This window comes from Primulina tabacum, chromosome 3 (assembly GCF_025594145.1).
Source record: "Primulina tabacum isolate GXHZ01 chromosome 3, ASM2559414v2, whole genome shotgun sequence".
NCBI lineage: Eukaryota > Viridiplantae > Streptophyta > Magnoliopsida > Lamiales > Gesneriaceae > Primulina > Primulina tabacum.
Genome location: NC_134552.1, coordinates 1,460,716 through 1,482,524, shown reverse-complemented (window position 1 = coordinate 1,482,524; position 21,809 = coordinate 1,460,716). Strand labels below are relative to the sequence as shown.

The following is a 21,809-nucleotide window of genomic DNA, read 5'->3' as shown; positions in this document are numbered from 1 at the left end:
ACATATTTGAATTTCGAAAATTGAAAATGTCATATGGATAAAATAAAAACTTGATTTGTTCAAACATGAAACTAAAATCAAATTTCGTTTTTCAAATTCAAATACCAGAAAATAAAAAAAAAAAAACTCAGTTCCTAAATAAAGCTTTAAAAAAACACCAACAGTTTTATTGTCATTTTTCATAAGGTGTATCTTTCACCATCAGATGGCAATCGGCTTCTTAGGCAACCCTTTCTTTGCACCCCAATGGCGTATTTGGAACAATCCTTCTTCACATGCCCATCAGTCCTTTTGTAAAAGAAACAAGTGATCACTTTATCTTGTTTCTATTGCTCCATATGATGTGAAGTCCCAGAGTTTCCTTCCTTATTGCTCCATTTTCTTTTCTTATTGATGCAATTACCTTGATAGTTAGATGCCAATTGAGCACTTTCAATCATATTTTGTTTCAATCTATCCTCCTCCTGAACGCACTATGCAATAAGCTCATTCAAAGTCCATTTTTCCTTCTGGGTATTATAACTTATTTTGAATTGATTAAATTGCGCAGGCAGAGAGATCAAGACTAAATGCGCGACTATGTCTTCTGACGATTCCAACTAGAATGATTTTAGTTGAGTCACAAGATTTGACATTTTCATTATGTACTCCATTATGTTTCCTTTCTCTTTATACCGCATTGAGACAAGTTTAGTCAGAATAGTACTTGTCTCGACCTTTTCATTTGCAGCGAAACGATCTGCTATTTGAGTAAGGAACTTTTTGGCATCATTTTCTTTAGGAATTGCACCCCTTATAGTATTTAGAATGGAATGTTTCATAATCATCAGACTCATGCGATTTGATCGCTCCCACGTTTCCAAAGAACCCTTTTGATCAGCAGTTCCTGAACTGGTCAAAAGTGCGGGGCGATCTTCCCTTAGCGCATAGTTCAAATCCATGCAGCCGAGCACTATCATAACATGCTCTTTTCATTTCTTGAAGTTTGAGCCATTAAGTACTGGAATGTTGTTCAGATTGGTAGAAATAGAAGATGCTATAATAAAATAGAACAAAAAACTCATAATAAAATATAGTCCATGCATATATTTAAATTAAATAAATCACCAAATATAAGCATGCTAGTGGTGGGCCCATAAAAAAATACCTAACACAACATTGATATTTAGTTTTTAAACAAAAATAACAATTTGAAAGTGGTACACTCAAACATCATGATTATTAAATATTGATAATAAATCCGACCAACAATATAACTTTGTTTGGACCGAAAATTACATGCATGGATAAATCCGAAATTATCACATATTTAGTACCACATATTGTGCTAAAATTTGGCCAGAAAATGACCTTCCTTTGGGCCGATCATTTTTCGCATAAATTTAACACAATTTAATATCATATAATGTGTCTACAATCTGGCAAGAAAATAATCTTCCTTTGGGCCAATTAATTTCTGCATAATTTTGACACGCTTTAAGACCACATAATTATGTGCTTATAATATGGCCAAAAAATAATCTTCTTTTGGGCCGATTATTTTTTGCCTAGATATAAACATAATTTTTTTTAAGTCTGCAATCTGGCCAAAAAATAGTCTTCCTTTGGGCCGGCTATTTTTTCGCTTAGATATAAATGCACTTAAAAAAGATATATTGAATCTAAAATCTGGCCAGAAAATAATCTTCCTTTGAGCCGATTAATTTCCGCATAGATCTAGATGCACTTTAAAATCATCTATTGTGTTTGAAATTTGGCCAAAAAATAGTCTTCCTTTGGGCCGACTATTTTTCGCATAAATTGAAACACAATTTATTTTGAACTTGAACAATATCTACATATCTTAAAAAATCACTTTATTAACATGTAATCTAAGTTTAACCAAATTTGAGATACAAAATATTAATTTAATTTTGATTGGGCTAAATAAAACATAGAGACCAAATATGCAAGAAGTAAAATATTTGCACCTTATAATTATTCATCCATAAATATTTTATCGAAATAAACAAAGACGATAAAATAAAGAATAATTTCATATTAGTTTTATTTCATGCAATTAAATTTTGAAATGGTCGAATTTAATTTCACAAATCAGAATTGCAGAAGTCAAAATTTAATAAAATGTCAAAAAAAACTTGAATTTCAAAATCTGGTTTAAAATTAGAAACCAAATAAGGTCTTAAATCATAAAAAAAATCCCAACTCCAAACCATAACCCTAAACGCGTAAACCAGCACCGCCACTTCCTCCAGTGATACCACTCGGCGGCGACCATTACCAGAAGTCGTCTTACCACGGACGATCACCACCCTACCATCTCCGACCAAAAACCAGCCATAAATCGATCGGAATCTTCCAAAAACGGATGGAATTCGTGCGGCCAAAGTTTCCGAGATTCAGGTCACAAATACGATCACGTCGCGGTGGTTTGTGAACAATAAATGATATTAATATGGGCGACAGGTGATGGGTAAGAAAATGTCCAAACAATCGCCGCCGAAAAGTAGCTGGAAAACGTTCGATTGGCCCAAAATCCGGCAGCTCTATTCCAGAATTCGAAAAATCGAATTTTTCAGATTGTTAATTTTTTTAAAATTTGAAAATTAATCTAAATTTTGGATGTAAAATTCAAAAATACTAGATCCAAAGAACATGAACTTATTCAGATCCAAAGTCAGAAAAATTTTAAGAAAAAATCAGATCTGAATCCCAAAAATTTATAGACTAGAAAATCACATCATATTTGAGAATAAAACATAATTTCCTGTTTCGATCCATCAATAAAAATTCTCATAATTCAACATGAACGTGCCTCTGATACCACTTGTTGGAGATTTAATAAAATAAATCTCTAAATCATATGATTAAATTCATATATCACAACTCGCTAGGAATTCATGTCGAATTATCAGAAAATATGAATAACAGTAAACACGTACCAGAATCCATTGATTGATCTAGCGTCAGAGTTATGAATCTTCCAAGGCAACAGAGAATCGACCACCTTATTCTTGCCTTTGATGGGAGAAGGAGATAGATCTAGAATTTGTGCGCCGTATATATTCTGTGTTATATCTCTGTGCCTTGGGGACCATAACCCTATATAACCATAGCTGTTTTCGACCCATCATAGAAGACCTAATTGGGATGAGTTTCTACACATAAGACGAACCGTACCAATTTATTTAATAATTTGTTAACCAATAATTAATTAGATCACTTTATTAGGTCTTTTATTAGATAATTTATCCATGTACAATTAATTAAATTATGTGAGCCCACAAAATAATTCCAACAAATTTTTCTTAGAAAAACCCAACCGATTTAATCGATATTTTATAAAATTAAAACCAAACTTTCGAATTAGCTGAACAATTTTTTTTATTAATTCGGCTCGGTCAATTATGTATATGTGGAGGAATTTCTTATTATTGGTCTTAAATTTAAGATCTCATTTTAAATTTGGATCTGATATACGTACGCTATCTATATATATATTTTTAATAATAGAAATAAGTAATTTTTTTGTAAAATCAAAATCTATATATATATATATATGTATATTTATGCACGAATTTTTTATGATTGGTTTTTTGTAAAAAATAAAATAAAAATAAAAAAAAACTTTTGAACGCAATTGCCTAATACTATTAGAGTCAAACCAGTTGAAATGAAACCCGTTACAGGCGGTGCTAAGCGTAGATAGATACATATTAGGGCAAACGGACGATATCTGCGCCGCGCTTATTCTCCATATCATCTTCCTTGAAGTGCGGTGAACACCGGTGTGGAGACGGTCGCTACCGCGGGAAGCAAATACTGACTGGTGATGATTATTTATTTCTTCACTATTTACTTGTTTTTATCCATTTTTTTCTGTTTGTGTTGATGTATTTAAATTTCATCGAATTTTTTAATTTTTTACTTGATGTGATGATGGTACATATAATTAATGGAAAAGTAATCGAATTTTTTGATAAATCTGATGGGATTTGATTTGCCTGTCTCTGTTTTACTTTCGAACATTGCGATCTGTTTGAAAAGAGGAGAATCCTCCGAGATTAGTTGACGAGGGGGGACTGATTCAGTGGTTCTTTAAATTATGCGTTTTTTTAGTTTAATTGAACGGATAATAGTTTTGCTAGAACAAATGATTTGATACACGACAATTCTCCTCTCGGTCACCTGCAGCTTCCCCGGCACTGTTTTCTCTTATTTTTGCTTCCTTTTCCTTCATATCCCTCGTTGGTTTTTCATCCTTTCTCTCTTTTTCTTGGGTGCATTTCTTCTCCTTTCTTTGTGAATTTTCAACGATTAGTTGTGGTTACTCACCTAGTCAATTACAATTACCGAAAATTTCCGGGATATTCTATGATATGATCATGTTTAGTTTTCCCTTGAGCTAGTTGCAGCCTATTTGTTCCGTGTTTTTGGAATTTATTAGAGACTGATTTGTTTTTTATCCTCTATGTTTTGTAGTGATAAAAGTTACTCCTCTTTGTGACTTGACAATTTTTTTTTATCATTCCTCTTGTATTTGTTGGAAATTATTGCATAAAAGGGTGTGCTACTTTAACTTAATTTCATTAAATTGTGACTCCCCTTGTACCACAATGCTTCTGCGTCCTGAGATACCTTTGCACCTCGATGTCATTGCACATTCAATAATTATCAATGCCTTAGTGTCCACTGGATTCTACCCTTACTTTGTTTGACAATTCACATACTGAGCATTTTTCAGCAAAGCTAGTTTGGTGTCATGTCATTGTATTGCAGTGAGAATGCAGAATTCATTTTACTCCAGCACCTTCATTATATTTTTATCTACAGGTCATTTGCTTTGAATTTGGGTGATTTTCTGCCATGGCTGGTAAAGATGGCAACAGTTCTTCTTCCAGTATGTAATCTCAAGCACTTTCCTCATCTCAGAGCCTCGTTTGCATTCCTTTCTCTTTCTTTGCTCTCCTGTTTCTGTATGTATCTTACATTATCATGCATAGACACTTACTTGTTCCATTACTCATTTCCCAGAAGGAAAGAAGAAGGAAGTGAAAAAAGAGACTGGGTTGGGCCTTTCTTACAAGAAAGATGAAAACTTCGGAGAGTGGTACTCTGAGGTATGATTGAATGTGAATTCCGGTTTGATGATGCCGTTTCTGCATTGATTTTTTGGAATTCTAGCCTCTAGGTGTTAGGGAAGAAAATAAATGGAAACACAAAGAGTTACTACATGAAGGAATACAAAATTTACCACAGTATTATTTATTAGTTACTCATTTGTCCCAATTATATAGGCTTCTACATTTAGTAGACTTTCTTGATCTAAGAGTAAACAAACCTATATATACATATGAGATGAAGTGAGTATTTTGCTTTAATCCTGTTTGTTCATGCTACATTTTTTGTTTCGTTATGCTTATTTGAGAAACATGGATCTACGTCATACTTTGTTTAACCGATATGATAGAATTAGAAATATGATTTGTTCAATCTTATCTTCCGTTCCCTTTATTTTTTCAGGTTGTTGTCAATGGTGAGTTAATTGAGTATTATGACATATCTGGATGTTATATTCTGCGTCCTTGGGCAATGTCTATTTGGGAGATCATGCAAGTAAGTATTCGGCAATATACACGCATGAAATTCCTCGAACAATGACAAAAAAATCACTTGGTTGTCAGATTAGAGAGTTTCTTGCATAGTGGTATCGACCAATACAGAAAAATTATCCATATAAATTGGCTTTATTAAGTATATTATTGTAACTCACATCTCACATGCGACTATTTAAAAAATATGTATCGTCTCTTGTACAACTATTAACAAAATTTTTGTTTTTACTGACCTTCTATTGATTCATTTGTTGTTTGGCAATGAATTCTACACTTTTACAATCAGCATTACAGGTTAGCTGATTGCTTGTATACTTCTGTTGGTAATTGGTAACTTTTTGGTGTTCAGGCGACAACTCTATAAAAAATTGCCATACTGCAGAGAATTAGTTTTTTCTTACTGAACAAATATATCTCCGACTTGACATTTTCTTATTTACTTTGGTCATTAGTCTATGTCTCTCTTGCTAATTTTTTTGTCACCATCTAACTTTGCAGGCCTTCTTCGATACCGAAATCAAGAAAATGAAAATAAAAAACTGCTACTTCCCCCTGTTTGTTTCTTCTGGCGTCTTAGAAAAGGAGAAGGACCATATAGAGGGGTTTGCTCCTGAGGTTAGATTCTTATGCTGGTACATTTTTTAGACAGATAATGTCACGTCCCGAGATCGATGCTAATGACATAGACATTGTCTTACTATCATATAGTTGCAAAACAACAAGCGTTAGAAGTATAGAATTTACAAACCAATCTATTTATTCATGAATAGAAAACATTGCCTTTACAACTCTAAGATAATAACAGAATGTTTTACAGCAGCGGAATGTAAAACATTAACGATGGTGCAGAAGCATACAACTTGAAATAAACTGACAACGAAAATGAAAGTTAGACATTGGCAGCGGTCAGGATTTGTTCTCCATCCTCTAATTGATATTCATTTTTATCAGAGAGTGATGGGTGATATGGCTATCATTCAGTAAGCATGGTAATTCCGCCCAGCCTTTAAAATCATTTTTTTCAGCAAAAGCAGTAATACAGATATAAACAAAAATATTCTTAATTTTTTCAGGAATAAACATGTATCAGAATTGTGTACTGAACAAATTATGAATTTCATGACTAACTGATGTCAGTCTTCTCTTCTCAGGGGTGAGACAAGTAATCAGGAATGTTCAGAATATATATTCCTACCTTCACAAAGTTCCAGTGCTTTGGAAATATAGATTTCAGAAATCAAATTTTAAACACATGATACATATATGTTGGTCGGTTTTAAAACATATATATTATCTTTTAAAACATAATCCCACTTATACAATTGTTCTTGAATAAGAAAAACGTGTAAAATGATTGATTTAAAAATGGTTAGAACAATGTTTGGACAAAACTTCGGCTTGAAAACCTTGAAAATGGAAGAAAAATTTTCCCTTTCTTGCTGCTGCCGTGGCTCGAAAATTTGGAGTCTTTTGTGCTTGATAATATTTGATTTTCTTAAGCTCATGTCACTATTTATAGACTCCAAAGAGGTAAGATGAAAGGTACTCATTATTGTCCTCTTTAAATGCCTTAATTCTCTTTTATTTAGATGTTATAACTCTTAGCAGTTCAGCATAATGAAACATCTTCCTTTCGCTTTTATTTTGAGTTTATGACTTGTAAACGACATATAATGTGTGATAATTTACTGGTGTAATGTCCCTTAATTTCCTTGTTAATCTCCTTGCATGTTTATAACAATCAATTTCGGGTCTTCACGAATGTGCATTTTGTTTTGTGTTTTTTAACTTCAGTTTTGAAATGATTTACAGGTTGCATGGGTGACAAAATCTGGAAATTCTGAGCTGGAGATGCCCATTGCCATTCGTCCTACCAGTGAAACCGTCATGTATCCATACTTTTCCAAGTGGATTAGGGGACATCGTGATTTGCCTCTGAGGCTCAATCAGTGGTGTAACGTTGTTAGATGGGAATTTAGCAACCCCACTCCATTTATCAGGTGATTATATGATGAGATGGTTTTTGGGTTTCATCTTTTTTGATGTGGCCATCTGATGGTATTAACTTGTAATTTCATTTACAATAAAAAAAGTATTAACTTGTAATTATTTACATAACTTGCATCAACAGGTTATTTTAATTACTAATCCTTTTTCTTTAATATTATCTCTGTATTGTAATTTGTATACATGTATATACTACTTTGGTTATTATATTTTATGTACCAATAATTGAAGAAAAGATTTTTGAACAGCCTATATATCTTGTGAAGGCAGGAAGGAAAAATATGAATTTCAACCTGTACTTATTTTATATTGTTAAAAATTTTCAGGAGTCGCGAGTTTCTTTGGCAGGAAGGTCACACTGCTTTTGCAACCAAAGAGGAGGCTGATACAGAGGTACTTTTGTGTTAGCTTATGGATATGTAAAGTCAATTACTATTGTTGTCTGTGTTTACGTCAATTTGATAATTTTGATGCTTTCTGGCTTATGTTTTTGGAAATAATAAGAAACATTTTTATTTTACTGGTGATGATGATTTGTAGTATTTCGAGTTTCAATAAATGTTCTACGAGCAAATAAGACGCGTAGCGTGCTTATCCGGACCACATATTCGAGTTCATCCTTTTTCATGTTTCTGTACTAATTTTTTTTACTATGTTATTGCTAGAATCAATCATTTATCACTTATGTAGGGCAGTGGTTAAGAAGGAAATCCCCTTCCTTTATGGTAATCAGTGGCTTCGAATAGGGTTTCGTGCCACTTATATAGCATCCCTCCATCCCAAAAAGTGTTGTGTTTTTCACATGTTTAAGCCATGTCCCTGACCTGAGGTGTTTGACAACATATTAGCAAGTTGATGTTTGGGATGCAGAGAAGTTGTGTGATATACCTTGGTGAAACGGCTATGCTTATGATGCTTTGCTGGTTTATTTCAGTTCAAAAAAGCGTACATAAGTTGTCAACTATTCTGTATGCTGCAGTATTTAATCAGTCAACTTCTTGGTTCAATGTTTTCGTTATTGTGTTCTTATTCCTAAATTGTTGATAAATTTTGTGAATTTGTTTGATCAGCAGTGATGATTTCTTGTTATAACCTAGCGTTTTTCACTTTATACAGGTTCTTGATATTTTGGAACTCTATAGGCGTATATACGAAGAATTCTTGGCTGTTCCTGTTATTAAGGGCAAAAAGAGTGAGCATGAGAAGTTTGCTGGTGGGCTTTATACAACAACCGTTGAGGTTGCATAATACAATGTCATTTTATGTTAATTTTGTCATTATATTTTGTTCTAAATGCCTGCAAAGAAACTTAATTTCCGTGTTTCCCATGTGCTTCTGAATGTGCAATGACAGGCTTTTGTCCCAAACACTGGACGTGGTGTGCAAGCTGCAACTTCACACTGTCTGGGCCAGAATTTTGCGAAAATGTTTGAGATTAATTTTGAGAATGAAAAAGGAGAAAAGGCTATGGTCTGGCAGAATTCATGGGCATATACTACTAGATCGGTAAATTTTACTGTCATTTTTTTAAATGTTCTTCGATTTTTCGATTCTGGCAAACTTTCATAGCTGACTATTGCTCTTGCAATTTTTTTCATTTTCATCGTAATTTCATGATCTGGATTTTCCCGATTAAAATTTATGATTAAACTTCATTATTGTAATCTTTTGCTCGAATTCACATTCTCACATGTATGGCAGATAGGGGTGATGATAATGGTTCATGGTGATGATAAAGGCTTGGTGCTGCCTCCTAAAGTTGCATCTGTCCAAGTTATTGTAATCCCCGTGCCCTATAAGGATGCAAACACTCAGGGAATCATTGATGCATGTGCAGCCACTGTAAAATCCTTGGATGAATCTGGGATTCGTGCTGAGGCTGATTTTAGGGACAATTATTCACCTGGGTGGAAGTATTCTCATTGGGAAATGAAAGGTGTTCCTCTTAGGATTGAGATAGGACCAAAAGACTTTGCCAATAATCAGGTAACTAAATGTTGATTAGCAAATTTTTGGTTGTAATTTTTTGTTCTCTTGGCTGCTAACCTGCAAGAACAGAGATCTTTCTTAGCTAACAGTTCAAAGTTACATTATCTTCGGTTCATCACGTAGGTCTTGCATGATCATAGTTATTTGGGGCGCAAGGCGCAATAAAGCGCTAGGGTGCCTTGGAGCCTGAAGCGCGAGGCGCAAGGCGAAGCGCACGCTTTATCGAAGTAAAGCGCATTTGACACAAATTTTAAATTCAACATATATAAAGTATTTTATACTATTTAAATTAAATATTTTTCACAAAAATAACAAATAATATAAATAAAAATCAATTAACAGATAATGTAACATAAATCATAACAAAAAACAAACTCCAATCATCTAAAATCCATTATTAAGTCGTAAGTCCATCATAGTATATTAAGGAAAAAACTTCAAAAATCTAAATCATCAAATCCATCTTCATCCTCCCCAACTGTATCATCATCATCATCTCCAGAAGCTGAAGCTCCAGATTTGTATCCTTCTGATTCCTCATCGTTTTCACCAAAATCAATTTCTTCATCCTCTTCATTGTTATAACGATGGATAGTGGATCTTCTTTTATACGTATTTAATGTACTCGTACTAGCTGCTGCTTCTTTTGTAGAGGATGGACCTCGAGATCTAAAATTATAAGCATCTTCATCAACCCCAGAAGCTCGTCCAACTTCACCCCAAGTCAAACTATCATCATCAAACACGAGATCATTTTCGTCACCACTATTATAATTTAGTCCCCCATCAACCATTCATTACTATCATCTATGTCGGCCAAAGAAATAGGATCAATCGTATCACGCATATCATATCGGCGCCTCAAAGCCCTATTATACTTGATATAAACCAAATCATTCAATTTTTTTTGCTCCAGTCTGTTTCTTCTTTTGGAATGAAGCTGCACATATTTGATACAAATTAATTTTAGCTTTAAAATAATAAATTTATTTAATAGTTCATTAAATACTAATACTTAATACTCACATGTTCAAACACACTCCAATTTCGTTCACAAGCAGATGAGCTACAAGTGAGGCTTAGAACTTTCACCGCAAACACTTGCAATTCGGGTGTCGAACACCCATAAGCCAACCACCATTCCGCTGGTTATTTTGAAACAAAATAAAAAAATGAACATTAAAATTACATATCAATTATCATATAATAAAAATAAAATATTTATTACCTGGTGATTTTTTGTTTCTTTGTCTGACTGCCATGGGCATCCCAAAAAGTCCTTCGGCCCTTTTGTACATTGGCAATTGGTCCATTATCTTATCCTGTAGCTCCTCGGTTTCACACATCCTAGCGATACATTTATACAAACCCGTTACTACTTCATTATCATTTTCTATATTAGAATCCGAATAGAAGAACTCCGGGTTTAAGAAATGTCCAGCAGCATGTAAAGGTCGATGGAGTTGTATCGTCCACCTATGATCAATTATAGCAAAAATATCTTTATATTTATCCTCTTTGTGATCAAATGAGCCAGCAATAGCTTCTTTAGCTCGATCCATTGCCTCATAAATATAGCCCATTGGAGGTTTTTTTTCCCCATCAACCAATCGAAAAACTTTCACAATAGGACCACCTACTTTAACAGCATAAATGATCGCATTCCAAAATGAAGGCATTAGTATAACCTCTGTTGCCCGTTTACCCGGTGCCTCCTTTGCAAATCTACTAGTGGTCCATTTCTCAGATGTAAACATTTTTCTCAAACTCGCCTTGTGATTTTGAAAACGCTTTAAAGTCAAAAAAACAGTTGCAAAACGAGTTTTTCCTGCTCTAACCGTATCTTTCTGTCTTGTGAATTCTCTCATCATGTTTAAAACTTGGGGCCTGTTATATATATATCCATTAATCATCATTGCCCTTCCATATACCTTCTTCAAGTGAGGAAGCTTAACGAAATCTTCAAGCATCAAATCTAAACAATGAGCAGCGCATGGAGACCAATATAAGTGAGGATATTGTGCTTCCAAATGACGTCCTGTTCATTAAAATTTAAATACAATAAACAAATTACACATTATAAGTTAGAACTTTAATTTAAATAGTATAATAATTTTATATAAAGCGATATAACTAATTACTAATATAAAAATTCAAAAGTTAAAATCATACCAGCTAAAACATTTGCGCTTGCACTATCAGTAACAATTTGAACCACATTCTTTGCCCCAATTTGTTGCACATATTTGTCGAACAAATCAAATAATTTCGCACCTGTGTGAGAATAGCTTGACCCATCCACTGATTCTATAAACACAGTCCCTCTAGGACCATTTACCAAAAAATTAATCAATGTCCTATTTTTTCTATCAGTCCATCCATCTGCCATCAAAGTGCATCCATATTTAACATGGTCATCCGTGTATTCTTTCAATATCAATTTTGTATGTTCCAACTCCTTTTTTAAGCATGTAACTCTAACTTCATGATAAGTAGGGGGGCTTCATTCCACAACCAAATTGTCCAACAGCTTCAATAAATGATTTAAAACTATCATAATTCACGGCGTTAAAAGGAATACTTGCATCATACATCCATCTAGCGAATTTTGCACTGCATACTCCCTCAGTTTCTTCTTATTTTCATCATACAACTTTGCTGTCTTTGCATCTTTTTTCTTTCCTTGAGATACAGTCTCATCAACATCTTGTCGGAAGTATAAATCTATTGGACTAGCTTGTTTTAATTTTTTCCCAGGAAAATCTGGTGAAAAATTGGAACGCTGACCAAATGAAACTGAAATAGGCCGTTTCCCTTTTGCATGTATATCTTCTTCAACTTCCAAATATTCTTGTTGTTCTGCAACTTCATCAAAGTGAGGGATTGCATCCATTTGATTTTTCAATTCTTTCTTTTTTGACATATAAGAGCTGATTTCTTCTTTCACGTGCTCTGGACATTTTGAGCAAGTTTTCGTATTCCTATTGCCTCCAACAAGATGTTGTTTATGTCGATAAATCCCACCGTTAGTTGTTTTCCCACAAAAATTGCACTTCACTTTATTGGTATTTTTTGGGTCTTCTAATGTTGCATAATTCCATGCTGGATCTTTTCGAAGGGCTTGTGATTCAGAATTTGACATTTTTATCGGCAAAAACAGGCTTTATTCTAGAATTCTGCAATAAATTGCTGAAATACAAAATTAAAAATATAAACATAAAATATAAATATATTGCTGAATACAATATATTAAATAATTCAATCATCAACAGGTTACAGGATTATACAAGATAGATCAAAAGTTGGAAAAACATTTCATTAAAAATCAAATAATTCTAGTTCATTCATAATTCTGATAATAATGTATTAAAAAATAAAATACAAACCAACTCTAAATGCTATTACAGAGATTACGTCAGTAAATTCAATTGGACAGCCGACAGCAAACATGAAAAAAAAAAGGTTTGGACGTTAGAGTATTTGGCTTATCTACTCACAACCTGCAGCGATCAGGTGTGGCCGTGTGGGGTTCATAATCATTTACTGGGAAGGATTTGAATAAAGCTATGACATTAAAAGTGTGGATAGCATATGTTTCATAGCCTGATCCGCTCCAATCATCATATAAAGTATAAACTACTACAAATATTTTCTGCAACATGCTTTCATATATTCCATGGACTGTGTCCAACTTTTTCCATAATATTTTATCGTTTTTAGTATGTAAATAAGTATGAAAACTCACAGTTTTTGATGAACCAGAAAAATTCTGAGAGAGGCTGCTGCACGCAAAGTCGCTACACAGAGAGAAACTGAGAGATCGCTGAGTTCTGTCTCGCTAGGGAGAAAACGCACACATGCAGGGCTTTGTAGAAAATAAAATAGGGATTCTGTTTGTTAATTGGGCCTAAAACTTGTTGGGCTTTAATTATAATTAATATGTATAGAATCGTTGGCTTTATTGACACAGGCGCACAAGCGCACGCCTTTCAAATGAGGCGCGCCTGGGACGAGGCGCGCGCTTGATTACAGTATAGCGCCTGTCGCCTAGGCGCAGCCAGGCGCTCGCTTTTTATAACTATGTGCATGATCTTTTATATTTGTTCTTCTTCATATGATTTATTTTGTAATTGTATTAGGTGCGTGCTGTTCGACGTGACAATGCTGCAAAAATCGATATTCCTATGGCTAGTTTGGTCGAACAAGTGAAAGACCTTCTCGATAATATTCAACAAAGTCTTTTTGATGTTGCAAAGCAAAAACGAGATACCTGCCTTCAGGTTGCGCATACCTGGGAAGATTTCATAGAAGCATTAGGGAAGAAGAAGATGATTCTGGCTCCATGGTGTGATGAGGAGGTATAACATCTATTCCTTTTTTATTGGTCCTGCTGTGTTACCAGGATCCTTTCAGTCTGCTAATATGCTTAGTGAACCTATTTTACATGAGCTAGTACAAATCTGTGCATCATATCGGGGATCAGCAGCTGATGGGGAACAATAATTTCGACCATATAACTCAATCAAATTTAGTGCATCATATCGGGGATCAGCAGCTGATGGGGAACAATAATTTCGACCATATAACTCAATCAAATTTAGATGCAGATTTTTGTTATGAAACCTTATATTTTGAAGGTTTTATAACCATTTTTCTGAAACAATAACGTTTCCCTACCGTAATAGTTTCTGCAACTTTCATGTAAATTTCTTATTTTCCTTCCAAAGTCCCCCAATTCCATGATAATTTAGTAGCCAATTTTGGGGTGTAGTGCATTGTTTTTACATCTACACGTCCTCCAAGTCAAGAATTCTGCTAGATAACACAGTATTGCACCTCAGAAATCTGGAAACATTTGTGAGGCATGGATATTATTCTGTTTGAAATCTAATGTCATTAATGCGTCAACCGTAGTCTTTTTGGTTACTTATTTGTACAACCTTCTTGACTAATTCTTGTGGAACTATCTGAGCAAACGACTCATGCTGCATCTTTTGTAATATCGTGCTGAATGTTAAATTCTACAGGAGGTTGAGAAGGATGTGAAGGCCCGTACAAAGGGCGACATTGGTGCAGCCAAGTCACTGTGTTCTCCATTTGACCAGCCCGACCTCCCAGAAGGTACGCATGCGATTGAAACTTTGTCGTGAATTGTTGTGACGTGAATCTGAACTAGAGATAAATGAATTTGCGCATGTGGAAGTTATCTTGCTAATCACGATTTGATAAGCGAACGAGTTTCTAATTCCTTCTCATATGCAGGTACATTGTGCTTTGCCTCAGGGAAACCTGCCAAAAAGTGGACCTATTGGGGCCGTAGTTATTGAAACTTGGACGTTTTAACTTGCCATTTCAGTCTAAATTAAGTTGCGGTGACGACGATTTATTCGGGATTTTGGTCATGGGATTTGAAAAATATCTCAGATTTTTTATATTATTGTATTTAACAGAGTTTTACGGATTATAAAAACCAAAATAGTTTGGTTGAATGCCTACAAACTCGACAAGGACCTCTGTAGGTTTGTGACATTTCGAATGAAGAAGTTTTATTAAGAAATTGGTTTAAAAAGTAACCAGTATTTTTTTTTCATTTTGATTGGGGTTTTATTACTAAGAAAGCTAAAATCAAGAACCCAAGAAATGTGGTATTTGGTCTTTCGAATCTAATTCCTCAATTGACAAAAAAAAAAAAACAACTCATTTTTAACTATCATTATTTAAATATAAAATTAATTATCCATCAAAAGATTACTTTTAAAAATTGATGGTAATGATAGTTACATGTCTAAACTTGTTTGGTATCAGTGTATTTTATGGCTTCTATAATGGCTCGTCTTCAAATAAATACTGAAATCAATTAGGATGTGGAAATATAATCCCTCTTCTAAAATTTAAAGAGTTCATTTTTGTATTCATTAAATATATAGTCAAGTTTTTATGTTTAATATTATTTTAGTAATTTATTTATATTATTAAATATATTAATTACTTCAAATATTTTTTTAACTTAATAAAAATTGTTTAGTAAGTTTACTTTTTAAACAATTTTATTAATCTACGTGAAAATATATATAAATCTATATATATGGAGGAAGAGAGTATATTTTATGCTACAGTAAGTCATGAAATTGTGAATTAAGTGGATTGGGAATTATGTTAATATAAATTGTCTATAAAAATATCTATTACATCTAAGTAACGGTGGGAAATCGGATCGGGTTTTTCGGGTTCCACCCGACCCGAAACCGATTGGGTGTAATTTTCAGGTAAAATCGGGTAACTAGTCGGGTTCGGATATAGAGTTGCTACCCGAATTACTGATCATATGAGTTTATAATTGGACCGGTCCAGTTTAATAAATTGGAGACCAATTTTGCAAAATGTTGCACCACAGCAAATCAATTATTACATTTTTTTCCAAAGCTGTACGTTTCTCATTCCAAAGCACCGCAATTACTGACCTTTACTTAGAACGAGGGTATGTGATTGTGAGTGGCAGTCCCAGGAGTTTCGGAGAACCAATTCGAATTACATCGCTGTTTCTTGGAGACCTGTTGAAATCGACACTGGATTTGCTCGAATCTTGGCTTCGGTCGGTGTTTTACAGTTGCTGGTTTGCTATTCTTGAAAGTCTGCAACATTGTTGTTTTAGGGATGTCATTGTGTTGATGCTGATATTTTTATTTTGTTTTTTACGCCTTTAGCTTTGAGCTCACCGCCTCCCCTTGCTAAAAAACTGATCGCCATTACTGGCTAAGCGTATGTTTTTTTTTAAATAAAACTTATTTCGTTAACTTACGTGGGTGCCTCGCCTCCTATGGAGAAGTAAAAGTGAATGCTCCTTTTGAAAATCGGTCTTCTTTACCATGTTGATGAATGTATGATTTCTTGTGTGTGAGTGTTTTTCTTTTGTCGGCTCCTATTGCTTCTTCTATCGCAACGAGGTTCTTCCCAAGGCGAGTACATGTATCATTATCTTGTTTGATGATGGCTGTGATATTTCTCCTGTAATATAAAAGAACATAATATTACGACAATTTCTGGGTACTACTAAATCTAATAAAGAACCATTTTCTCTGGCCAGTTTTACAAAGAACCATAATATTACATTTTTGCTTAGACAAGCTGCTGCCTCCCTCCCCCTAGTCACTTACAATTTGATTTTCTTGTTTGATGTAGCGATGTATTGAATCTTGTGGGCTACAATTTGGAACCAGAAAGTGCAATATTCTACTAATCAATTATCAATATATGGAATTTGGAGGAATATCTGAAACTCTTTCTTCGCCAAACATACAACCACAAAGTGACTTATACAAAGATGTCAGTATGAACATTGATGATAAGGTTGATAAGAAGGATGATAAATTACGTGATTCCAAAAAACGTACTCGGGCTGTTGTGTCTAGGTCATAATGGTGGGAACACTTTGTAAGATTCCTTTTGTGAAAATGAGAATGTTCAAAAAAGTAGATGCAAATATTGTACTAGAGAGATTAAAGCTGATCCAAAAGTTCATGACACTAAACCTCTTAAAAACCATTATGAATCATGCTAGAAGAAACCAGATGAGGTTCAAACAAATCAAAATAGACTTTCGTTTCAATCAATTCATAAATGGGATAAAGAGGCCCCTCTTGTTAACTGGAGATTTGAGCAACAAAAAGTTAGAGATGCATTATGTTACATGTTGATTGTGGTATGAACTCTCTCATTCAAGACTGTTGAAAACTCTGGTTTTAGACATTTTTTGTCTGTTGCATGTCCAATGTTTGATATTCCATCACGAATGACAATAACAAGAGAAATTTACAAGTCATATTTGAGTGAAAAGGTGAAATTACAGAAGTTCATAAAGGATAATTGTCAAAGGATGTGCATTACCACATATATGTGGATATCTATTCAGAAAATTAACTACATGTGTTTTACTGCTCATTTTGTTGATGTAAATTGGAACTTACATAAAAGAATTTTGAATTTTTGTTCAATATCTGGTTATAAAGGTGAAGAAATATGAAAATGTATTGAGATATGTTTACTTGATTGGAGTATATGTACAATTTTTCTATCACTGTGGATAATGCATCTTCAAATGATGGGGCAATTGTTTATTTGCAGAAGAAATTTGATAATCGAGGAAACAATATTTTGGGTGGGAAATATGTTCATGTAAGGTGTATTGCACATATTATTTATCTCATTGTGCATGATGGTTTGAAAGAAAATGATGAGCATGTAGCTATTTTGCGTGTTAGGGGAGATGTTAGGTACATACGGAGTTCTCCAGCCAGGTACAAAAGATTTCAAGTGTGTGTTCAGCTTGAAAATTAGAAACAAATAAGTTGTTGACTCTTGATGTGTCCACAAAATGGAACTCAACATACTTAATGTTAGAGTCGACAATATGTCTTAAAAGAGCATTTGATGAGTATGATGAAGTCGATCTTGCTTTTCGAATTGATCTTTCAAAAAAAGCCATATGATGGGATTCCAAATGAGCATGATTGGGAAAGATCCAAGCTTTTGCTGAAATTTTTGAAACATTTTTATAAACTCACTTTGCGTATTTCTGGTCCTTTGTATGTTACATCGAACATTATGTTTCATGAAATTAGTGAGGTTGACATGCTTCTTAAGCAATGGTTGGAGAGTGGTGACTTTGAACTAAGTTTGATGGAAAAAAGAATGAAAGAAAAGTATGATAAGTATTGGGAAAAATTGAGAAAATGAATATGATTTTATATTATGCTATGATTCTTGATCCACGACATAAATTGGAGTTTGTTGAATTTTCTTTTGATATAATGTATGGCAGTGTTGGGAAAAATGAGACCATGAAAGAACAAGTGAGACTTGGCCTTTACGAGTTGTTTGATGATTATAAACTAAGGCATTCCAATAAACTTCCAGACACTTCTAAAAGTTTATGCTCTTCATCAAATAGTTCCATCCTTGGCTGACAAGATATGTCTAAGAAACGCTTGTGTGAGGCGGACGATGAGTCTGAAATGGCTATTAGATTGTCATTGAATCAAGAATTCAATATGTATAAGAGTGGAGGAAAATGTGAAGTAATAAAGTCTGAGTTGGAGAAATATTTAGCTGAAGATGTTGAGGAGGAGAGAAAGAACTTTAATATATTGCAATGGTAGAAAGATAATAGTCTCAGGTTTCCCATTCTTTCTCGAATGGCTCGAGATATATTGGCAATTCCAATTTCCATCGTTGCTTCAGAAGCTGATTTTAGCACCAAAGGGCGTGTACTTGATGTATTCAGGAGTTATTTATCGCCCAAGATAGTCCAATCTCTCATTTGTGGTCAAGACTGGTTTCGATGTGATTCAAAACCAATAAATATGAAGGAAGATTTGTGTGATGTTGAAATGATTGACAAAGGTATTTTAATTTAATTTTATTTACTTTATATCTATATCAACATTTCGAAGTACTAAAATTTTATTTTCTTTGTTTATTTTGCGGAGTTGACAAAATTGGGTGTTGATACATCTATTATTGATGTTTGATTATCATAACTAATTCAAGGATAAAGATGAAAAAATTGTAATCAATTCAATGTTGTAAGTTTATGCATGTGAATGTTATTATTATTTATATTATGGATTTTGTTTCCTGCATTGATGAAAAACATGAATTATTGGTACACTTTATTTTTGTTTTATGATGTTCATTTTTTTGTTAATAAATTTACATCTTTATGTAGGTGATGAAACATTCCAGATGATATTTTGAAAGTCAAACAAGAAGTTGATTCTGATTTTTTTTGGTAAAGATCTAAGTTGGATTTTAAGATTAGAGTTGTTAATTTCTTATATATGCATCTAAATAGTTTATATTCGATTTAAAGGTTTGTTAATTATAATACCCATTCTAAGTTTTGAAATAAATATTTTGTGTTCAACTTTTGTAGACATTCATGAGACAATATTATTTTGATAAGCCTATTTTCTCGTCATATATTATTTGATAGGCACAAAATGAGAAAATGTTATTTTGTCGAAAAAAAACCCGACCCCTACACGAACCGGACCTTATCAGGTACCCGAAAAGCTGGTGGTGTCCAGAATCGGATCGGGTTCAGGTAATGAAAATAATGCCCGAAAAAATGGGTACTCGATCCAAACTACCCGAAACCCGAAAAACCCGACCTGTGCCCATCCCTACATCTAAGCATAACAGAGACAAATGTTTGGTGTCGTGGCCTATTTTGTTTTTTTTCCCTTTTTTAATATAATTGATTCAAAAGTTTAATCTTGTTGAAAATTAATATTTAAAACATGTGTGTTGAATATTTGAATGTTGAAAATAAGAGTTGTAAATATTGAAAATTAGTGTGTGATGATGTAGGTAATGATGAATTTATTTTTGGATTATTTGTAAAGAAATTCTATAAATAGCCTCACCATTTGTGATGAAATTCACAATTGAGTTGAGAGAAAAAATATTATAAAGTGTGTAGTTTGGTAAATTTTGAGAGTTTGAGATTTTTTACTTTTTACCGTATATTTTTACTTTTTCACAACACGTTATCAGCACGAAGCTCTAAAGGTCCTCCATATTTTCCAACCTCCAAAACAGAAGAAAAAAGTAACAAAAGTAATAATATTTATTTTACTGTTTATTTATTGTGTATATATTTAATATATAATATAATGTTATTATATAATAAAAATAAATTTTTCAAAAACTTGTTATAAATCCTGTGAGGATGTTAAGACGACATCCCACACTCCCGGTAAGGGATACGACAAGTATAAAAGCCTATAAGGTTTTTAAACAAAATAACTTATGACACCTCATTATAATAATGTGATATGATATACATAATTATTTAAACATGACTAATATTATATACATCATATTATTACCATAAAATTATACAAATACATACATTTGTTTTTTTGTACACCAACGGTCATAAACGATAACAAAACGGCTAGTTTTTGCCCTATAAATATGATCTCACAAACACATTCAATCACTCCAACTTTCTCTTCTTCTCTAAACAATTATTCTTCATTAAATTTTCGAAGAAAAAAGAAGATGACTTTCTCAAGGTTATTTTTAATTATTTTGGTTATCATACTCACGAATCTTGTATTTATCGGAGAATATCCTCTTCGTGTGTTTTCTTTATTTTTACGAATGCTTGTACTTGTTGTTTATCCATTACTTTGTATTGCAATATTCATTAACTAATAAAATGCACCGTAATTTTTTTTAGTACCACCAGTCAAACTTGACAAAGCTCGAATTCATTGTTCTTGATATTACGGGAAAAAATTATATGCCATGGACTCTCGATATAGAAATTCATCTTGAGTCATTGTGTCTAAGTGAGACCATAAAAGGAAATGACATATCGACATCACAAGAAAAGGCAAAAGGCATGATATTTTTGCGTCGATATCTCGACGATGGATTGAAATATGAATATCTAATTGAAAAAGATCACATGGCTTTGTGGAAGGGATTAAAAGAAAGATTCGAACATATAAGGGAAGTTATACTTCCGACCGCCCGAGATGAATGGAATATGTTGAGATTCCAAGATTTTAAAAAAGTCAGTGATTACAACTCGGCGATGTATAGAATAATCTCGCAATTGAAATTTTGTGGACACGAGATTACTGAATTGGAAATGCTTGAAAAACATTTTCCACTTTTCATGCATCGAATATAACTCTACAACAACAATATAGAGTGCGTGGATTTTCGAGATATTCTGAACTTATCGCCTGTCTCCTTGTGACGGAAAAGAATAATGAGCTGTTAATGAGAAATCATCAGGCACGACCAACTGGTTCAACAGCATTTCCTGAAGTAAATGTCGTAAACAAAAATGAATTTAAATCTGGAAACCAAAATCAAAGTTATAGACAAGATTTTGGTCGAGGACGAAATCGAGGTCGTGGTCGTGGACGCGGCCGTGGTTTTGAAAATAATCGAGATGAGTTGAGATAGTTACTTCCATAACTCATCTCAAAAGAGTATCACAAACCATCCACAGAAAAGGCATCATGAAAATATGAGTGTTAATGAGAATCACTCAAAAAGATTTGAAAGTTCTTGTTTCAGATGTGGTACTCCAGGACATTGGTCCCGTATTTGTCGAGCCCCTGAGCATCTTTGTAAACTTTATAAAGAATCAATAAAAGGGAAAGAAAAGGAGACCAA

General features: G+C 33.5%; 2 protein-coding genes across 2 annotated transcripts; one reads left to right on the top strand and one right to left on the bottom strand.

Annotated features, from left to right (window-relative positions):
• The first annotated feature begins 3,648 nt into the window (after positions 1 to 3,648).
• On the top strand, positions 3,649 to 15,199 carry LOC142539214 (proline--tRNA ligase, cytoplasmic). The gene is made up of 13 exons (XM_075644501.1): positions 3,649 to 3,829; positions 4,834 to 4,900; positions 5,035 to 5,120; positions 5,524 to 5,616; positions 6,114 to 6,230; positions 7,428 to 7,615; positions 7,949 to 8,015; positions 8,739 to 8,861; positions 8,976 to 9,128; positions 9,324 to 9,608; positions 13,751 to 13,969; positions 14,639 to 14,732; positions 14,874 to 15,199. Exons 2-13 carry the CDS (start codon positions 4,867 to 4,869, stop codon positions 14,936 to 14,938), a joined length of 1,524 nt encoding a protein of 507 aa, XP_075500616.1. The 5' UTR covers positions 3,649 to 3,829; positions 4,834 to 4,866; the 3' UTR covers positions 14,939 to 15,199.
• LOC142539215 (uncharacterized) lies at positions 9,617 to 12,146 on the bottom strand. Its single transcript, XM_075644502.1, has 4 exons — positions 11,784 to 12,146; positions 10,840 to 11,649; positions 10,638 to 10,756; positions 9,617 to 10,551 (listed from the first exon to the last, which is right to left on the bottom strand). Exons 1-4 carry the CDS (start codon positions 11,998 to 12,000, stop codon positions 10,387 to 10,389), a joined length of 1,311 nt encoding a protein of 436 aa, XP_075500617.1. The 5' UTR covers positions 12,001 to 12,146; the 3' UTR covers positions 9,617 to 10,386.
• Positions 15,200 to 21,809: the final 6,610 nt, after the last annotated feature.

Bases quoted from the DNA above. Each gene is read 5' to 3' on its own strand.
- LOC142539214 (XM_075644501.1), top strand. From the start codon at position 4,867: ATGGCTGGTAAAGATGGCAACAGTTCTTCTTCCA. The intron at 5,121-5,523 runs GTATGATTGAAT...TTATTTTTTCAG, and splicing joins TCGGAGAGTGGTACTCTGAG to GTTGTTGTCAATGGTGAGTT. The intron at 8,016-8,738 runs GTACTTTTGTGT...CACTTTATACAG, and splicing joins AAGAGGAGGCTGATACAGAG to GTTCTTGATATTTTGGAACT.
- LOC142539215 (XM_075644502.1), bottom strand. From the start codon at position 12,000: ATGGCAGATGGATGGACTGATAGAAAAAATAGGACATTGATTAATTTT. The intron at 11,650-11,783 runs GTATGATTTTAA...TTTAATGAACAG, and splicing joins AAGCGCAAATGTTTTAGCTG to GACGTCATTTGGAAGCACAA. The intron at 10,757-10,839 runs GTAATAAATATT...CAAAATAACCAG, and splicing joins AAGAAACAAAAAATCACCAG to CGGAATGGTGGTTGGCTTAT.